The following is a 17,006-nucleotide window of genomic DNA, read 5'->3' as shown; positions in this document are numbered from 1 at the left end:
ACACGACAACGGTATGTGAAGCTTTTAAAACGAATTAGCTTCCAGAATTAGCCCCGCTGTGGAGGAGCCGTCATTCCGGACTCCGCCTAGAAAACCTCATATTTAAGAAAGAAACTGGATTTAACACCACATTTGTTTTATTTTTTGGAAATTCCTAAATGCATGCGTATTTATTTGAGCGTGACTCGAATTACGGCTCACGATATATCAACCAAAAACTCTGTTAGTTTCAATCTTTTCACAAAATTGTATTTCCCCTGGTTTCTCTCTTGATGTCTTAAAATGAAACTAAATATTTGTTCTTATTATTTTCCAAGCGTATTATACCCATGTTTCGTAATTGTTTCCCTGCTTACAGAAATAATTCAACATTGTTAATGAAGCTTGCGTATGTTTTCATGAGTCGTTTTACACATTTTCTAAATTTTAACATTATTTGCATGAAGTCTGGCTGAAAGTTTTGTCTGCCAAAAACAGCTGATGATCTCCCGAGACTTTGTTGTACCTGAATTGAAAATTATGAATCTAAATAGTTTAAATACCTGTTTAACTATTTATAAGTCATATATGAGGCTACAAGCAATGGAAGTTACATTTTTGATTAAATAAAGAGGAAAAAGCTGAATTATCCCATAATGTTCAAGCTGTAAACTGATGATGGACATGATTTGAATGTGGTTTTTTTGTCTGTTTCAGTAATTAATGGGCGTAAGTCACTGCACAGTCTCCAGCTGGAGAGACAAGAGCAGGCGGAAAGGTCAGTTCTCATCAGCTGTGGGTCGAACGCCAACGAGAAAAAGTTCCTCAAGTTCCTGTCGAGACACGGAGACATCAACAAGCATTTCTTCTATGAAAGCTACGTAAGTCTTTTTTTAAAAACTTTTATAGAGAAAATAGAAAAGCCCAACATATCCACATGAGCAAGCAGGTGTGTTTGCGACTGTGGAAAGGAAAAACTCCCCCAACAGGGAGAAACTTTGTAGAAACCAGAGTCAGAGGTGGAGGAATTCTGAGGACCGGTTGGGGTGAAAGGATGGAGAGGAGAGGAGAGGAGAGGAGAGGAGAGGAAAGACAGAGAAAGACTTAGTGGGGAGATACATAGAATACCCCTGTTAGTGCTACATACATTTTTTTTCTTTTTAATAATACAATAACCACAGTGATCTAAATATTTTCCAACTGCCATGAGATTAAACCAGCCTGAGCAACAACAGAGCAAAAACCTAAATAATCACAACAATTATAACAGAAGCAAAAACAAAAGGACACAAAACAAAGAAAAAAAAGAAAAGAGAAAAACAGAACGAAACAAAAAAAACAACAAACAAAAACAGGAAGAAAAAACAGCAAACAACAGCTTGATTTTGATAATTAACAGAACAATCTCATCAATGAGGAGTGGAAGTGTGTGTGTGTGTGTGTGTGTGTGTGTGTGTGTGTGTTGTGTGTGTGTGTGTGTGTGTGTGTGTGTGTGCGTGTGCGTGTGCGTGTGCGTGTGGTTTGTCCTCTGGATGTGAATGGAACTGTTGTGGGGGGGGGGGGGGGGGGGGGGGGGGCATTTTTTTTTTTTTAAAGAATAGTGATGCGGTTAGATGGCGACGTTAAAAGCGTGTTGTTGTTGTTGTTGTTGTTGCAGGGCGTCTACGCCGTCGTGGAGTTCGCCAGCCGGACGGCGTGGCGTCGTTGCTGGACGTGGCCGCCGTCCCCAGCGGGAGCCACGAGTCCACGCTGCCGTTCAATTCCAGGCTGCTGTCCTTCCGGGACCTCGGCGGCGCGGCGAGGTCGTCGCCGGCGGCGGGGCCGCCGTGCCGGCCCCAGACCACCATCCCCATCAGCGAGCTCATCCGGAGGCTGTCCGGAGAGGAGAGCGTAAACGTACGCAGGGAAAACACACGTCCCTCTCCGTTGTTTGTTTTTGTTTTTGTTGTTTTATCCCGGCGCTCACCACCGCTCGCCTCTCCCACCTCCTCTCAGATCGACGGGCAGGTCGCCTCGCTGCTGGACGCCTCCCAGCTGACGGAGGAGAACAGCCGGCTGCGCTTCCTGGTCCTGCTCCCTGCTCAAGGACGTGGCCGCCGCCCTACTTCCCAGAGTGCGCCGTCAGGCCGTTCGGCTCGTCGGTGAACGGCTTCGGGAAGCTGGGGCTGCGACCTGGACATGTTCCTGGACCTGGACGGCATCAGCGGGCTCCACGCCAAGCAGGTAACCACCTGGGGGGGGGGGAGGGGGGGAGGGGGGGGGGGGGGGGGGGGGGGGGGGGGGGGGGGGGGGGGGGGGCTGTGTGGATGCTGGCGGCGTTAGAGGGGGAGAAACTGTTAGATAGTAGAGCCTCTACCTCGGGGGTGTTCAAAGTCATTTCAGTTGAGGGGCCACATCCATGTACTGTATCTGTACACCTACATAATGACACAAAACAATCTTTAATAACGATTTCTTCATACTTTTTCTTTAATATCTTGTTTTATTTCTATGATTTTGATATGCTCTGAATTTTGTTTGGAGAAATTGACAGAAACGACTCTTCTAGTGATTAAAAAAACCCTGAAAAAGTGTCGCTTCTCCTCTGTTTTGTGGGTTAAAAATGGTTGAAACTGTGTCTCTGATGTTTTTTTTTTTTATTTTAAAATTTTTTTTATTTCCTCAGCCGAAATCCGGCCCGGCGCTGGAGTACCAGATGAAAGCGTGCCGGCTCGGAGCGCGCCGTCCACGCAGAGCGTCCTGTCCGTCATCGGCGAGTGCGTGGACCAGTTCGGCCCCGGCTGCCGTCGGCGTGCAGAAGATCCTGAACGCCCGCTGCCCCCCTGGTCCGCTTCGCCCACCAGCCCTCCGGCTTCCAGTGCGACCTGACGGCCCAACAACAGGTGAGCAGAGACACCCGACCCCCCCTCATCCCCCCCACTACCCCCCCCCTCCCCCCCCCCCCCCTAACCCTAACTCGACTTCAAGGGGTCAGAACCGGGGTTTTGGTTTCACTTCTTCACCTCTCAGAGACTTCTGCGTACTGAAAACCACAGTTTCCTGAGGAATGTCAGCTGAAGGTGAAGTGTCTTCCTGTCAGAGGCTCAGCCTTCCTCGCACCTTTCACAGTAAAAGAAGTCAGAAGTTGTTGGCGAGTGGGGGGGGGGGGCCACCGAAACTCAAAGATCACATTTTTAGAAAACTCAAAACTGAAGCCGAATCCTGATAAACATCCTGATAGAAATCTACATGTTTCATTCAGTTTCTATTTCTGGGGGGGGGGAGGAAGGTTTTCAGAGTAAAAGTGAGCTGAAGTACTTTTTAAAGTGAAATGTAAAACACTACTTTGCAAAAAACGATAGTTGGGGTACTACTTCTAAGGTTCCTCCGACTCTGCCCCGTCACTGTTGTCGCATAACAAAGTTATTTGAATTTTGATCTCCAGCCGAGGAAGTCGGGGAATCCTTCTTCGTGGGCGTGACGTCACGAGTTGTGCAGATCTCCATCTGTTGTGTTTATATCGGCTTGTTTCCTCTTAAATATCCAAGTTTTTACTGTGTTTTGAAGTTATAGTCGGCGTTTTATGAGCCTTGATGAAGATTGAGTATGGAAGAGAGACCGAGAGAGGAGAAAAGGAGCACGGGCGTGGGGAGTGGCTAGCTCGCGTGGCTAGCGGCTAGCGGGAGCCGCTAGCTCGGGCGGCTAGTAGACGATCAAGTAACACCTGGACTCATCTTCGGTGATTCCGCAGTCAGAAAAGCTCTTGACGTGTTGGATCCAGGAAGCCGTCGTTCTGCCAAAAGTCAGGAGCCTCAAAGCCTCAAAGGTGAAAAGTGGCGGCTGCTGAGGCGAGGAGACGAGGACGAATGGAGGACGAAGCGTCTTCTGCTTCCTCAAACATGTTCCAGACGGGGTCACCGATGGCAGAACCACCTTCTGTGTCTTCTTCATCAATCACTGGGTTTGAATGACCATGATGATGAAATCTGGTTAAATTCAGCCTCTTCGTGGTCAAAACTCTGATCCTCCATAATGTAAACACAACTTGGGCGTGTGCACAACTCGTGATGTCACTCTATTATTGTCAGAAGCTCCGCCCAGCAGAGGAAATAGCGCCGTTCATCGACTATTTTCTCGCAGATTGCCGTGTTTTAACATTTTACCCTTCAGCCAGTTAGCATAAAAAATGTCCCTAGAAGCGACACCAGAGTGTTTTGGAGGTGGAATTTTCATTTCACTGGGACTTCAAAATCATATATTTCTGACATAAAATCAATCCAGGCGAAACTTGACGGATCACGGTGATGAACGCTTGAGGAAAAGAGCCGGCGGTCGGACGTGTTTTGTTACAAAAGCAGGATTTATTGTTCGTGTCACTCGGACAGGAAGTGAATCGACTCCAGCGACGTTTTGGACTCGAGGGTGGAAAATCCAGTTTGACATTCAGCGCCGCACGTCTCCGTTTCCTCCGAAGCTCCGTCCTCGCTCGACTCCTCCTCGTCTTATTCCACGCAAGCTGCACAGCTCTGTAACGGTTCCTGCGTTCGTCCACAGGGTGGCGATGAAGAGCAGCGAGCTGCTGTACGTCTTCGGCCAGCTGGACCCGCGGGTGCGCGGCCTGGTGTTCGCCGTGCGCTGCTGGGCTCGCGCCCACGGCGTCACCAGCAGCATCCCCGGGGCCTGGATCTCCAACTTCTCCCTCACCGTCATGGTTCTGTTCTTCCTGCAGCGGCGGAGCCACGCCGTGCTGCCCACGCTGGACCGCCTCCGCGAGCTAGCAGGTAGCCACCGCCGCCGCCGCCGCCCGCCGCTGCACCGAACTTCGTTTCATTTAATGAGCGTAAGGTTAATCAGATTAAAAACACACAAGCCGCCGCCGTGGCTTCCTTTGAAGTGTCCTTTGTAACCTTCTGAAAACGACTCGACTCAGTCGCCGCGGAAAATAGAGGGAGAAAAATAGAATCTTAGTGAAACGCCGCTACCGCGCATGCGCGTTTGGTCGTAGTGAAGAGTTTTGCCCGACGGGGATTCATTCACGACTATGAATGCTCGTCACTCTTCAATTTAATAGCACTTTTCTAATAAAGTGAACTTTTACTAAACTATTACTTTGATCTTTATTTTATTTGTAATTTTAATTTAATTTAATTTATTTTTATTTTATTTATTTTTTTATTGTTTTTTATTTTAATTTTAATTTATTTCTATTTTTTATTTTAGTTTTAAATTTTTTTTTTTTTTTTTTTACATTTGTTTATATTTTATTCTGGCGCAAAACAACAAAGAAAGACAGTTTCAGTGTTTACAGCGTGCTCTTCTTTATGTCGATGGATTTATTACCTAAAGTGAAACAGCACCCACTGGTGGCCCGTCACGGTAACTACACCATCATGAGGATTTCTGCTGCTTCTGTAGAAACAGAGCTGCTTTTCCAAACGTCTAAATGTGAAGTTTTGCTCCAACAAAAATGGGAAAACAACAACTCCGATGTGTTTTCACTGGAACGTTTGCAGTGTAAAGTAAGATCTGTTGATCACCGGCTCGTCTGGCGTTTCCTTGAAACTCGTCGAAGCCTGAAGATTTTGCCGCCGCTTTAATGATTTAATAATCACTAACGAAGGAAGCAGCCTGCTGCTTTAATACCGGTGCCCCCCCCACCTCCCTCTCTCCCCCCCGCCACCCCCCCCCCCCACGCCTCCCGTCACCTTGGCCGTCTTATAATTGCTTTCCAAAAGCAATCTGCCCCCTCCTCTTCCTCCTCCTCTTTCTCCTCCTCCTCCTCTTTCTCCCCCTCCTCCTCTTCCTCCTCTTCCTCCTCCTCTTTCTCCTCCTCCTCCTCTTTCTCCTCCTCCTCTTCTTCCTTCTCCTCCTCCTCTTCCTCCTCTTCCTTCTCCTCCTCTTCCTCCTCCTCTTTCTCCTCCTCCTCCTCTTTCTCCTCCTCCTCCTCTTCCTTCTCCTCCTCCTCTTCCTTCTCCTCTTCCCCCTCCTCTTCCTCATCCTCCTCTTCCTCGTCCTCCTCCTCCTCCTCGTCCTCCTCCACCTCATCCTCGTCCTCCTCTTCCCCCTCCTCTTCCCCCTCCTCTTCCTCCTCCTCCTCCTCTTCCCCCTCCTCTTCCCCCTCCTCTTCCTCCTCCTCCTCCTCTTCCCCCTCCTCTTCCTCCTCCTCCTCCTCTTCCCCCTCCTCATCCTCTTCCTCCTCCTCTTTCTCCTCCTCCTCCTCTTTCTCCCCCTCCTCCTCTTCCTCCTCTTCCTCCTCCTCTTTCTCCTCCTCCTCCTCTTTCTCCTCCTCTTCTTCCTTCTCCTCCTCCTCTTCCTCCTCTTCCTTCTCCTCCTCTTCCTCCTCCTCTTTCTCCTCCTCCTCCTCTTTCTCCTCCTCCTCCTCTTCCTTCTCCTCCTCCTCTTCCTTCTCCTCTTCCCCCTCCTCTTCCTCGTCCTCCTCTTCCTCGTCCTCCTCTTCCTCGTCCTCCTCCTCCTCCTCGTCCTCCTCCACCTCATCCTCGTCCTCCTCTTCCCCCTCCTCTTCCCCCTCCTCTTCCTCCTCCTCCTCCTCTTCCCCCTCCTCTTCCTCTTCCCCCTCCTCTTCCTCCTCCTCCTCCTCTTCCCCCTCCTCTTCCTCCTCCTCCTCCTCTTTCCCCTCCTCATCCTCTTTCCCCTCCTCATCCTCTTCCCCCTCCTCATCCTCTTCCTCCTCCTCCTCCTCCTCCTCCTCCTCCTCCTCGGCCCCGGTTAGGCTCCATCGCTCAGAGTGCTTACGGGACAATAAAAGGCCCATCGTTCTGGGAAGGTCGACGACCCCGCCTCTTCCAGACGCATACGTGTGTGAGCGGCCAGCCGGCTGTTTAAACAGCAGAAACACACACACACACACACACACACACACACACACACACATGGTCAAGGAGACCGCTAACAAGGGCATTGAGACGTAAACCAGCGGAACAAGGACACCATCCATGCTGTCGATGTGTTTTATTTGACCACACACACACACACACACACACACACACACACACACACACACACACACACACACACACACACACACACACACACACACACACACACACACACACACACACTTCCTCACCCCCCCCCCCCTCTCTCTCTCCCACAAGGCCCGGCGGAGAAGAGCGTGGTCGAGGGGAACGACTGCACGTTCACCAGCGACTTGGCGAAGCTGCAGCCCGGCAGCAACACGGAGACGCTCGGTGAGCAGCAGGGCGGCGCCAGAGGGCGGCGAGCAGTTCACACTATAACCCCGCTCTCCTGTGTGTTTTGACTTTCAGAGCAGCTTCTGTGTGCGTTCTTTGAGTTTTACGGCTCGTTTCCGTTCAGCAGGATGTCCATTAACATCAGGAAGGTAAGTGTGAAGGAGGAACGGTGCTCTTTGTTTATTTGTTTACTGTTTTGTCTTTGGGAATGAAGATGTGGTGGAATAAAATCAAAATGAAAGAAAAAAAACCCAGAAAAATACATTTCAAAACATTTATATGTTATAATAAAGACACTAATGTAATTTCTCTCACACTCTCCAGAATTCAATTATGTAATTAAAAGTTTTTGGGTGAATTTCATGTTGCTGAAATGTAATTTTTAGGACTACAATGTCAAATCTAATAATAATAATTAGAAGAGAAGGGAGTTTAAAAGAATAACAGATATGAAATTACAAATCAAGAAGAAAAACTGACAAAATCGCGACAGAAATTGAGAAAAACACAGACAAACTAAACAAAAATGGACCAAAATTAAGATTAAAAAAAAGAAAATTGATGGAAAAAAATGGACCCGAATCAACAAAAAAATTTTTTTTGAAAAGCAACAAATCAAGAAAATAATGGGCCAAAATCCCCAAAAACGTGACTAAATTAAGCAAAAACTGACCAAAGTTGACTAAAATCAAGAATTTATTTTTTTTGACAAAATCTAGAATTCAAGAAAACAACGGACCAACATGACGAAAACAAATTCAAGGGAAAAAATTGTCCAGAATCAAGAATTTTATTTTTACAAAGCCCCAAATAAAGAAAATAATGGACTAAAATCAAGAAAAACATGGCTAAATTAAGCAAAACTGACCAAAATCAAGAAAATCTTTTGACAAAATCTAGAATTCAAGAAAAAAATGGACCAACATGAAGAAAAAAAATGTAAAAATTTTGGACAGTGGAGCAATAATTGCTTCTGCAGTGTGAATAAATTCAGTGATTTATCACAGTAATAATGAATTTAATCCTTGGACACTGAAAGTGGAGATGAAATGTATAAAAACAACACATTCCCTCGTCTTCCTCTTTTACCAAGTGAAGAATGAGCAGATGAAGAAGCAGATTCCTTCATTAACGTCACTCCAGCGGCGCATTTTGATTCTTCTGAAGCCAAAAACAGGTTTTCCTTCTCGAGCTGCTTCAGCACTTTTCCAGAGTGGAGTTTTTCTCCTCATGAATAATCCCCTTTATGAGAAAGTGCATAACTTAGCCGCCACGAGAAACGAGAGCAGCGTCGTTCTCGCCCTTTGAAGTTTCCCTCCGTTTCATCCGACCGTCGGGAAGCGGCGCCGGACGCATTTCTGTGTTTTGTGTGCGAAGAGTCGAAACGCGGATCCTCACGCGATTTAGGAACGACCGCTGTCGTTTAGTTTAAATCTCCAGGGTGCCTTGCTCCCCGATGTTTGTAGACGGCTCCGCTATCGTGCGATTGCTGGGCTATCGCCAGGCTAGCTCCATGATATTGCCTTGCTATGCTATCACCATGCTATCGCTATGCTGTTGCCATGCTATGCTATCGCTATTCTATCACCATTCTAATGCCATGGTATCACTATGCTATTGCTAGGCTAGCTCCATGATATTGCCTTGCTATGCTATCACCACGCTATCGCTATGCTGTTGCCATGCTATGCTATCGCCATACTATGCTAGCGCTATTCTATCACCATTTTAATGCCATGGTATCACTATGCTATTGCTAGGCTATCTCTATGCTATTGCCTTGCTATGCTATCACCATGCTATTGCTATGCTGTTGCCATGCTATTGCTAGGCTATAATGAGGCTATCTCTCTGCTATTTCCTTGCTATGTTATTGCTATTGCCATGCTATCGCTATGCTATCGCCATGCCATGCTATCGCCATGCCATGCTATCTCCATTCTAATGCCATGCTATCACTAGGCTATCTCTATGCTATTGCTATGTTGTGCGATTGCCATGCTACTCTATCGCCATTATATCACCATGCTATTGCTATGCTACCGCCAGGCGATCGCCATGACTGACAGTTCCTTCGCTTTGAGGTTTAAAAAAACCCCAAACAAAATCAGAAGAGGAGCACTTATAAAAGAGCCGATAGAGAAACCCCCCCCATCCTCCCCTCCCCCCCAAACCGAGATCCTAATTAGCAGCCGGCGGTAAACAAATACTTTATTTGTTGAGCTTAAAGCCGCGGTTCTTCTCGCGGAGGCAGCGGCTCCATACTTCACATCAGGGGCCAAACTCGGGGGCTAATTTCCGTTCTCGGCTGCACAGGAAGGATAATTAACCTGCTACCTTGACTAATCCTCTACTTATCGCCCATTACTCTCCCGCGCAGGAGTTCCGTTGATGAAGTAGTCTTTCACGCTCCGCTGCCGCGTACGAGACGCCGGGACCTCGCTCTGCGCTCCGAGTTTAATGAACGGATCCCGCCGGGAGGAGGAGGTGGCGCGGCGGCGCTTTAATATATGAGCCTAATATGAGTTTGGACACAAGGGGAGGAAGCTCGCAGGTAGACGGCGGCCGTGACCCTCGCCGATGGGCTTTCACCGCCGCCATAAATCTGCTTTTTACTGAGCCGCGCGGCGCCGCCGCCTCCTGACTGATGGCTTCATGTCGCCGCTCATCCCTCCAGCTGGACGCCGCATGCAAAGTAGCGCGGGAGGTTCTTGACTTACCCCTGACCCACGTTTGTTTTTCCGATGGAGTATCAAGGGTACGTTCGGACGTAGCTACGAACCGCGGTATAAAAGTTCTGGAGCTAGGCGTCTGCTAAACACGCCCCCAGATTCCGCGGCGTGGCCGTGACAGAAAGGGGGATAGCCGACCTCGCTCTCAACCCCCCCCCTCCCCCGCCTGTCCCCCTCCCCAGGGCAAGGAGCAGAACAAGCCCGAGGTGGCGCCGCTGCACATCCAGAACCCGTTCGAGACGGCGCTGAACGTCAGCAAGAACGTCAACGCCACGCAGCTGGACCGCTTCGTGGCTCTGTGCCAGGAGAGCTCCTGGCTGCTGCAGCAGAGGGAGAACGTCATGCCGAGAGGCGGCGGCGGTGGTGGGGGGGACGCCCCGGCGCCGTGGGGCCTCGCCACCCTCCTCCAGCCGTCGCAGGTCGCGGGGATCAGGAGTCGCAAGAGGCGACGGATGGAACCGGCCAGCGAGAGGATCAAGAGCTTACTGGAGTCTTTAAAGAACAAAAATCAGCAGAAGAAGAGCTGAAGAACAATTTGATCTGGTTTTAGAACGATATGGCGTCGCCAGGGGGAGAGACTGCAGTTCCACACACGACCACTGGATGGTGCCAGAGCGGCCCGTATGATATCATGGGGACCCGACTGGCTGTGAGTTATGTGGTAAATAAACCTGAGCTGTATATTATTCCAAGGTTCAATATCATCCTTAATGCTTGGAAATAAGATTATTTCTATTAAAAGCTAACATATAGAAACACATTTAAAAAAAACAACTTTGATTACATTTTTTTTATATGAGGATTTGGACTTGTGAATTAAAAACTCCCACAGACAAAAAACAAAAAACATCACTTCAACTTTCAGTATTTTCTCCCATTCATCATCACATTTGAATTAGTAGTTATGGATGAAATGTGATGCGGAGGAGGAACGGCGGCCTTTTTCTTTCATGAAGAAATATCTAAATATTGCTGGGTTAGATTAATGAGTCGACCCTCGGCGGCGGCCGCAGCTCCTCAGGTGGCCGAGGGGGAAAATAAGACGTCTGCATAAAACCGCGAGTCTAAACACGCGAGAGCAATTTGATCTGAACGGCTGAACTTTTGATGCAAAGAGCCGAGAAGCCGCGTGTCGCGTTTTGGTTGGAAATCATAAAACGTTTCACTTCGGATCTCTTACGATGACTTTAAGAGATGAATTATGAGGTTTTTCTTTAAAAAAACAAACCCAAAAAACAAAAGATCTGCAGGGAGGAGAAGCAGAACTTCTGAGAGGAGTGATGTTTTTAGCAGCCGTGACATAATGGTGTTAGCACGCGGCGGCGGCGGCGACCCGTCGACTCGGCCGCGCGGCGGTGAAGTCTGCCGGATGGATTGACCCTCTGGAAATAAGAAGAAAAAAAAAACAACAACCCGTCGGCTGATGTGGCCCGTCAAATATGTGAGAAGAGATGTAGCACTTAGGGAGAGAGAGAGGGAGGGAGGGAGGGAGAGCAAGAGAAAGAGAGGGAGGGAGAGAGAGCTAGCGAGAGAGGGAGAGGAGAGAGAGCTTGAGAAAGAGGGAGAGAGAGCGCTAGAGAGGGAGAGAGAGCTAGAGAAAGAGGGAGAGAGTGAGCTAGAAAAAGAGGGAGGGAGTGAGAGAGCTAGAGAAAGAGGGAGAGAGCGAGCTAGAAAAAGGGAGGGAGAGAGAGGGAGCGAGAGAGCTAGAGAAAGAGGGAGAGAGCGAGCTAGAGAAGCAGGGAGGGAGAGAGAGAGCTAGAGACAGAGGGAGAGAGAGCTAGAGACAGAAGGAGAGAGAGCACGAGAGGGAGAGAGCTTGAGAAAGAGGGAGAGAGAGACAGAATTAAACTTGAATTAAACTACTTTTAATTCGAGTTTCCTCCGAACGCCGGCCGTTTGGGAAAACGTCCTAAATTACATAAGCGGGTGGGGGGGGGGGGGGGGTATATAGAGTGACGGGGGGGGGGGGGGTTTGAGGGGGGGGGATCCACAGGTTCACGTCCGCTGAGTGTTTGCGAGGCCGGAGGAGGAGGACGGAGGACGGAGGAGTGGACAGCTGCTTTTCCACTCAGTGCAGCAGGAGGCCGCCGGGGTGACACATCCACTTTTAACAACTCGCCCCTCCCCCACTTTATTTTTCTATTTTTTAATTTTAAATACACAGATGGGCGGGAAAGAGCGAGGCGGCTTTGAACTTCTCAGCCCCACCCTCTTCCTCCACGCCTCCGTCGTTCTCTATCGCACTCATCTGTTTTCCTCTCTTCGCAGCCGTCCTTTGAGCTTTTTCTTTCTTTTTTTTTGTTTTGTTTATTTCCACGGGGCTCCTGACTGATGGATCTGCTCCAGTGGAGTCGCCGAGCGGTGGTGGGGGGGGGGGGAGGGGGGAGGACTCCTGATTTGTAGGTGTAGAACACAGCGTGCCGGTTCTCTACCCCGGGACTTTATGGACCTCTCCTCTGCCGGCGCCCTCGCTTGTTTATTGAACGCTTTATGGGGGTAATTACGCTACGGATAGGAACTCGGCCAAAAAAAAAAGGGTCGCCGGGGGTTACGGTCACCGCGCAGCGTTTATTGCGAGCGCCTTCCAGTGATGGAGAACGCTAAGTCTGCGTTTGGGGCGACCTTCCTCCCAGGTGCTTGCAGGCGCCGCCCGATCGGTTGTCAGAAACTGCAGAAGAGTCCACGATAGATGTTCCTCTGCCGCCAACTATCGGGCCGTTTTCTTGGCTCCTGATGCCTTGAGAGCCGGGAAGAATGTGAGAAAGTGGCTCGAGGGTTTGAAAAACACGGGAGGTATTTGAGGGAATACACAAGTGTGGGGGGGTGGGGGCAGGAAAAGGATCTGGGCTGGACGTAGGGAGGCCTATAGCAATGCCCTCTGGACGCCCCCGTCGAGGGGGAACGCTTTCGGGAGGGTTCGTTTGATGTCGGAGGCCGCTTATCAGCCGGAGCGTTCAGAAGTCGCCGTATCGCGCCTCCCGATCTCCGCGCCACTCCTTTTCCACTTACCTCGGCGGACTACCGGAGAGAGACGTGTGGAGAAAGTAATCTGCCAAGCACTTCCCCTCCAGCAGTTCCACGAATTGTCCGTCACACCTCCCCCTACCCTCCCCCAACCCTCCACCGCCTCTCATCAGCACTGCCGTTCACTTTGCGGTGCTGGAAGGCTCTTGTCGCACGTCGAGGCCTCTGAGGTTATCGCCGACCTATATCTCAATCCTCACGTCCGTCCCTTCACAATAAAGCTCCGGGCGACCGGTTCGGTGGGGCGCGCTATGTGTGGGAATGCCGGGACTCTCTGGACCCACCAACAGAACCATTGTTTGGGCCGTCGGACACGAGACTGAGTAATTGGAGACTGGCGGCGGTCCGCGCACATTCCATCACCGGCCGGACGGTCGCTGGCCGCCGCAACCGCCGCTATGACATTGGGTGTGTATCCATGGAAACGCCACCCGCTCATCCAGCTCTGGCACGTGACGCCACACACACACAGACATGTGACACGCCGAGTTCCCAGAGCGCCGGGTGTCGCGCTTAAAGCCGTCACATGTGCTTTTGTTGTCGCCTCTTCAAAGCCGCCGCAGCGCGAGAGGGGAAGCCGAGGCTGAACTGCCGCCGACGTCAAAATGCTCTTAGTTTGCCGGCGGTTCGGTGAAAGTTGGCGTTTCGGTCGTCGGCACATCCAGAGACATTCACGATAAATTGATTTAATTGGTGTTGACATTGTACGTCGGCTTCCAGTGGCTCCCGTCATACGTTCCAGTTCAGGATTCATCGTTTTTGAACTGAAATGTGTACGTTGGCACTACTTTGATGTAGCTAATGATCACATAGATCAACTCGAGCTACACTCGGTAGAGCGCAGACCTTCACCGGCGCCACAATTGTTTGCATGATAGCCGTGAGCTCATATGGATGCTAAGTAGGTAGGTCAGGTTCAGTGTCGCTACATCACACAGTGATGTAGCGACACTGAACAGGGAGCGTCTCCCTGGCAACAGACGATCTCCTTTGATCTCCTCCATGAGTTTGCCTTTCATCCGCTTTGTAAGGGAAATTATTTTTGCATCTTTTTGTGATTTATTCGTAAACGGTTAGCCGGCAACGTCCCGAAATCTAATCGACCGGTCTTTGGATGATGACAAATCGTCCCTGAAGATTTCATAATAAATGCTTACAAATAAATAATAAATAAATAAATACACACAGACGAAAACATAACCTTCACCCAACGAAGGTAGATATTTACAGCAATGCTGTTGTGTGGAAGTTCGAGGCTCCTAAAACCGCGGCAGTTGGCACAGAAGGCAATAATGCAATGCAAGTTTTTGAAAGTGCATATGTGCACCAGTACCAGTAGACGATAACAATAACGAGCGTCGGGAATCGGTGTCAGGACTCGGTAACAAATACGAATGTCCAAGAAGTTAAATTTGTAATTTTCACAGCGTTTCATTTTCGGTGGCTCCGAGTACAGACGACGTTCAACGTTTTCAATTCTCTCCTGAAATCGGCCTTAATCTCCTCTCAGAGCCAAACGTTTAATCCATCCAGCTAATTTAATTCCTTATCGGGGCCGAACGATGTCAAACGGCTGGTGTTTTTGTTGTTTCTCTGAATTCACGATAGCAGAAGACAAACTGTGTAAAAGCTTCAAGTGGGACTTAAGTGAAGGTAAAATATGCTGTGGACCCCCTGCGGGGAACTCGACTCCATCCAGATCGTCACTCCAGGCGGGAGCAGGAGGCTTGTGGAGATAATGATGTTGGCCCGATACTTGGCGCTCTGGGATGGGCTCACGAACATCCCCTCTCTCTCTCTCTCTCTCTCTCTCTCTCTCTCGACCCGCTTTTTCTGTAAGGGCTTAATCTACAGTCCGCGCCGCGGCCAGCTAGCGCCTTATCGGCCTCGCATGTCAGCCGCGGCCTTGGCGCCCGTCACCGGGCGGACCTGGCCGGGGCAGATACCGCGGACGAGTTCAAGGTCACGGTGGAGGACGAACGGCAGTCGGAGGTTTGGATGTTGGTGAAAGAACAAAAACAGATTTCTACGCCATAGACTTTATAGCCGCCCCTCCCCCGCCCCCCTCCTCCCCCCGTCCTCCAACATCTGTCTTTTACTTCTGCGGGGTAAATACTGCGTCGCCCGGTGGCATATGTGGCCATTTAATTGATTGTTTTCCGTGGGTTTGCAGCAGCTCGGCTTTACGACTGGCGATCAAATAGCTTCCAAACCCGGGTAATCGCCGCCATTTTACACCCTTTGTGTTTTTTTTTTTTTTTTTTGCTAATTAGCGTGGCGAATGTTTGAAAAGGAAAAGTCATCAAAGTGTGATTCCAGGTGTCGGGACGTTGTGTGAAGCTGTTCGGGGGGGAGGAGGAGGGGGGGGGGATGGAATCCGGTCAGACGGAGAGATTTGAGGAGGGCTAGAGAAACGTGAGCTGCCCGGCGCAGCTCAAGGGCATCGGCCTGGCGTCGTGCCGTGGCTTTAATAACCTCGAGATCTTCAGATTAAACTAGGTGGGAAGACGGCGAGGTCACCGTGAGCAGCGGCGTGGAGGGCCGAGGAAGTACTAGTGAAGTGCAGTCTGTGTTTAGAAACTACTACTGCTTGTTAGTTACAGAATAAAAGAATATTTAATCTCTAAAACTGTCTGAGTTCCATTGGTTAGTAGGAGGAAGATGCTCTATAATCTGACGTTAGAGGAAGATGCTCTATAATCTGACGTAAGAGGAGGAAGATGCTCTATAATCTGATGTTAGAGGAGGAAGATGCTCTATAATCTGATGTTAGAGGAGGAAGATGCTCTATAATCTGATGTTAGGGGAGGAAGATGCTCTATAATCTGATGTTAGAGGAGGAAGATGCTCTATAATCTGATGTTAGAGGAGGAAGATGCTCTATAATCTGGACATTGTGACACTGTGGCTCTGGACCAACTCTCCGGGTCTCTCTCTCTCTCTCGCTCGCTCTCTCTGTCTCTCTCTCTCTCTGTCTCTCTCTCTCTCTGTCTCTCTCTCTCTCTCTGTCTCTCGCTCTCGCTCTCTCTGTCTCGCTCTCGCTCTCTCTCTCGCTCTCTGTCTCTCTCTTTGTCTTTCTCTTTCTCTCTCTCTCTCGTTCTTGTTCTCTCTCTCTCTCTCTCTCTCTCTCTCTCTCGCTCTCTCTCGCTCTTGCTCTCGTTCTCTCTCTCTCTCTCTCTCTCTCTCCCTCTCTCCATTCAGACATAATAGAATTCCCTCCAGGAAATCATAAAGGTACAATTCAGCCACTCTGCTTTTCTAATCAGAAACCGCCGCTGCCTGGTTTTGTTGTTGTTGTTGTTTTGATTATTTTTCCAATCAAAGCGTTTCTCTCGCTTCCGAGCGTCAGAACATCGTTTCCCGTCCGCCGTTCTTTTCCTCTCCACACGTTTCACATCCACATATTTAAATTCTACTCCCTCCACGGGCAATTAACTTCAGATGTCCCCAGTAGGTGGTTGGTGAATTCCTGAAATGCTGGAGCGTGTTTATTCAACCCCCTCCCCCCCCACCCCTCCACCCTCCACCCTCCACCCTCCACCCTCTCCTCCGTCTCACTGTATTTCCAGTATGAACAAATTGATGTGTTCATGAGAGAGAGGGAAGGAAACGACGAGGACAGAGGACGTCTTGTTCAAACTGCTGCCGGGAGGGTTTGTACAGGAAGTTGAGGCGTCCCGATTCCACCACGCCAAAATAAAGTGCAGATTACCGATGGACCGAAAACCGTTATTTTTAAAGGAACGAGCGACTTGCCGATACTGATTCCTAAAAGAAGTACTTGTTAAATGTCATGAAGCTTAATTAATACTCAGTACAAAATGATGCGCAAAGACTCTGTGTCCGATAGCAGTACCAGGCCCGATACAGGTTTTGGTATCGGTACAGTTACTAGTATCAGTATTATGTTTCATGGTGGAGGTACCGATACCAGTACCAGGCCCGATACTGGTTTCGGTATCGGTACAGTTACTAGTATCAGTATTATGTTTCATGGCGGAGGTACCGATACCAGTACCAGGCCCGATACTGGTTTCGGTATCGGTACAGTTACTAGTATCAGTATTATGTTTCATGGTGG

At 49.4% G+C, this 17,006-nt stretch overlaps 1 protein-coding gene across 1 annotated transcript in view; it reads left to right on the top strand.

The window, feature by feature from the left end:
- mtpap (mitochondrial poly(A) polymerase) overlaps window positions 1-10,619 on the top strand; it is a gene marked incomplete at its 5' end in the record, with an annotated part of 12,557 nt that extends 1,938 nt beyond the window's left edge. The window contains 17 exon segments of the mRNA XM_080514853.1: window positions 697-860; window positions 1,637-1,664; window positions 1,667-1,869; window positions 1,975-2,049; window positions 2,051-2,080; window positions 2,082-2,141; window positions 2,143-2,202; window positions 2,645-2,677; window positions 2,679-2,705; window positions 2,707-2,763; window positions 2,765-2,797; window positions 2,799-2,852; window positions 2,854-2,861; window positions 4,513-4,739; window positions 7,074-7,166; window positions 7,245-7,318; window positions 10,084-10,619. Of these exon segments, the coding sequence (XP_080370979.1) occupies window positions 697-860; window positions 1,637-1,664; window positions 1,667-1,869; window positions 1,975-2,049; window positions 2,051-2,080; window positions 2,082-2,141; window positions 2,143-2,202; window positions 2,645-2,677; window positions 2,679-2,705; window positions 2,707-2,763; window positions 2,765-2,797; window positions 2,799-2,852; window positions 2,854-2,861; window positions 4,513-4,739; window positions 7,074-7,166; window positions 7,245-7,318; window positions 10,084-10,428 (1,571 nt within the window). The 3' untranslated portion in view covers window positions 10,429-10,619.
- Window positions 10,620-17,006: the final 6,387 nt, after the last annotated feature.

This window comes from Blennius ocellaris (genome assembly GCF_963422515.1).
Source record: "Blennius ocellaris genome assembly, chromosome: 19".
Classification (NCBI taxonomy): domain Eukaryota; kingdom Metazoa; phylum Chordata; class Actinopteri; order Blenniiformes; family Blenniidae; genus Blennius; species Blennius ocellaris.
Note: the sequence above shows the minus strand (reverse complement) of the source record. Positions and strands in the feature narration are given on the sequence as shown.